The sequence below is a fragment of the Bombina bombina genome, chromosome 2, assembly GCF_027579735.1.
Source record: "Bombina bombina isolate aBomBom1 chromosome 2, aBomBom1.pri, whole genome shotgun sequence".
NCBI classification, from domain to species: domain Eukaryota; kingdom Metazoa; phylum Chordata; class Amphibia; order Anura; family Bombinatoridae; genus Bombina; species Bombina bombina.
The window spans coordinates 427,927,952-427,931,121 of record NC_069500.1 but is presented as its reverse complement, the minus strand read 5'-3'; the positions used below and the strand labels follow the sequence as shown (position 1 = coordinate 427,931,121).

General features: G+C 33.1%; 1 protein-coding gene across 1 annotated transcript; it reads left to right on the top strand.

Annotated features, from left to right (window-relative positions):
- The first annotated feature begins 227 nt into the window (after window positions 1-227).
- On the top strand, window positions 228-2,053 carry LOC128648981 (putative nuclease HARBI1). The gene is made up of 4 exons (XM_053701985.1): window positions 228-606; window positions 910-988; window positions 1,566-1,867; window positions 1,957-2,053. The coding sequence occupies exons 1-4, from the start codon at window positions 486-488 to the stop codon at window positions 1,959-1,961; spliced, it is 507 nt and encodes a 168-aa protein (XP_053557960.1). The 5' UTR covers window positions 228-485; the 3' UTR covers window positions 1,962-2,053.
- Window positions 2,054-3,170: the final 1,117 nt, after the last annotated feature.

Genomic DNA, 3,170 nt, shown 5'->3' with positions numbered 1-3,170 from the left:
CCAGAGTGAGGCTGGATATAGAAACCCTGAATGAGCAGCAGGTGTTTGAAAGTTTCAGGCTCAACAGGGAGAAAATATATCAGTTATATGCCCTGTTGCAAGATAGGCTGGAAAGCCAGGGCTATTCAAGCAGGGCTGTCCCTGGAATGACCAAACTACTAGGGGCACTTCATTTTTTGGCTTCTGGATCCTTTCAGGTGACAGGGGGCATTGTAACTGGGGTGCATAAGTCCACTCTTTCTAAGCATCTTTCAAAAGTTATTGATGGACTTTATGATAATTGCAGAAAATTTATTTTTTTCCCCACATCACCCAGAGGTTGGCGTGATGTTAAGAGGGACTTTTTTCTTTTAGGTGGCATACCCAATGTCCTTGGGGCCATTGACTGCACTCATATTGCCCTAAGACCCCCTGTGCGCAGGGAGATATTTAGAAATCGGAAACACTTCCACTCCTTAAATGTGCAGATTATATGTGATGCAAACATGCGCATATTAAATGTCGTGGCAGGGTTCCCAGGAAGTAGCCATGATGCCTACATCCTCAGGAATTCTGGTGTGTGGAGATTGTTTGAGACAAATCAAATGCCTGAAGGACATCTCCTCGGTAAGTGTTTATGTATATATTATGATGCCTTCATGTGTTCAATATTTTGACATTTTATTGTTTCATTGCTTTATAATCCTTTATGTATGTGTCTAAGGGGGTGAAATTGATTAAATAAATAAATTGTTAATCATTTAAAAGATATATATTAACTATGTCATAGTAAGACATATGCATAACATTATTTTATGTCATACATTGCTTTATGGAAAGATGTGTGTTTATCTATCTATCTATCTATCTATCTATCTATCTATCTATATCTATATATATATACTGTATATCTATGCATTCATATTTTAGCAGATTCTGCATATCCTCTTAAAAAATGGATTTGGACACCATTGAAAGAGAACCAGGTTGTTGGGCCTGCTGAATTAAGGTAAAATATATATTTATTTTCTGCTCTTGTGTGTCAGAAATATTGATTGTGCCTTGCAAAATTCTCACTATAATCTGTAGAAAAGTAGGACCAGTACACACTTCATAGGAATGTCCCTTTAAATCACTCTTGGGTGAATGTAGGTGCAAACCTGGAGGACCTCCTTTTCCAAAGTCCCAGTAAATGTAATGAAATAGAACACACAGGTAGCACTCTATGTGGAGCAACAGCACCTTTATTGAGCAACGTTTCGGGGCTCCTGCCCCTTTATTAAGCTATATATCTGTGTTTGTGCACATACATTTGTTGCTTGATTATCTTGTGTGTGTGTGTATATATCACTATCACAGACATAACAATGTTGTACTGAGTGCCTTTAAAGGGACAGTCAAAATCCAAATCATCTATTATCAGTGAAGCATTTATAAATCTCTCTGCTTGAATATAAATATATTTATATATATATATAAAGGTTTAAAGATGTATAAGATCAAACCAGGAATGTAGTTAGCTCATTAGTATTTGATTTGTCTTCACATTATATATTATAATCATATTTCTTGTTCTTTTAATAAAGATATAATGAAGCACATATCCGAACACGTGCTATAATAGAACGACTGTTTGGTGTTCTAAAAATGCGCTTTCGCTGCCTGGACAGATCAGGGGGGGATCTCCAATTCACTCCGGAAAAAGCTATTAAAATCATAGTGGCATGTTGCTGTCTACACAACATGGCACAGGAGCATGGGATGTTGAACGACTTACTTCCAACACCACAGCCCCCAGGTGAAATCTTTGAGCATGATGTAATTAATCATCCCCAACCCCTCAATGCCCATTTGGAGAGATCTGCAACTATTCAAGATTTCTTTTCAGGTATTTTTATAGTATTGTAATGAGACCTTTTAGTTATTTATGATTATGTTTTTTAATAATACATATTTGTTTCTTTTAATGTTTTACAGATTGAAGATTCTCAGAAATGGAATACCACTCCCCTCCCTCTCTCCTCATCCCTATATTTACCACATTTTCCCTAAATAAATGTGTACTTTACTCAAATATAGTCATGGTGAATGTTTCTTTATTTCCAGCTATGTACTAATCAATGCATTCATCTTATGATTTATGTATAACATAATTATCTAAAATATCATTTTAATTATATTCCAAATATTACTTTGTTCTCTTGGTATAATTATTTAAAGAGCAGCTATGCACTCCTGGTTAATAAAAATGAGTACATGGGTGAACCAATGACAGACAGGATATATACTGTATGTTGGCAACAATAAACAGCTCCAACATAGGTTCTATGCTGCTCCTGATCTTACCTAAATAAAACTATAATCAAAGGATACTAAGAATATTAAGAAATATAAAGAATATAAATATATTAGATTTGCTTTTAAATATATATGTTTTAGCAAAATAATGGAATTTATGTCACTTTAAAAAAAAAAAAAGGAATAGTGTATTCACAATAAAACATTAATGAACCAGATAAATCATTCAATTCCAATCAACTTACATATGTACTCATAATCAATTTAATTTTTTTATGTTTCTTATTTCAATCATGTATTTAAGTTTAGGAGCCATTCCATTTAATGTTCATCACCTGTGGTGCCCTTGCTGATTGTTGCCTACATTTAGACAACAATCATCAAGCGCTCCCCATGTGCAGATTCAAAATGGGTAGATTCCTAAGCTAACATTCCTGTTTTAGTAAATTACAGATGATAATGAAGTTAAATAGATTATAGGATTACATATTTAAGTATATAAATACTGCATGCTCTAATTCATGAGTTTTATTTTGAATAGGCTATCCCTTTAAGAAATATATCAGATGCTCATTTCAAAGAGACAAATCCAGATATAATATAATCCTTAAAATAAAGATACATTATCAATACATACAATCCCCTGAGATTGCACACTTGAATGGCATGGTTACCTCATAGAAAATAATATAGAAAAATAAGTCAAAGGAAATAATTTTTTTATCATGAAGATGAGTTTTATTATTACAGATTTACCCTCATTCAAATGTAATTTTCAATGTGAAAATCATATTTATTCAATACAAAACGATGACACATTAAAGTTATAATGTGTCATAGTACTAATATTTATAAAATATATGTAATGTCATGTCTGCTAAAGCAGATAATAC

Coding starts and splice junctions, on each gene's coding strand:
- LOC128648981 (XM_053701985.1), top strand. CDS start 486: ATGCGCATATTAAATGTCGTGGCAGGGTTCCCAGGAAGTAGCCATGAT. Junction 607..909: donor GCCTGAAGGACATCTCCTCG/GTAAGTGTTTAT, acceptor TTCATATTTTAG/CAGATTCTGCATATCCTCTT. Junction 989..1,565: donor GTTGGGCCTGCTGAATTAAG/GTAAAATATATA, acceptor CTTTTAATAAAG/ATATAATGAAGCACATATCC.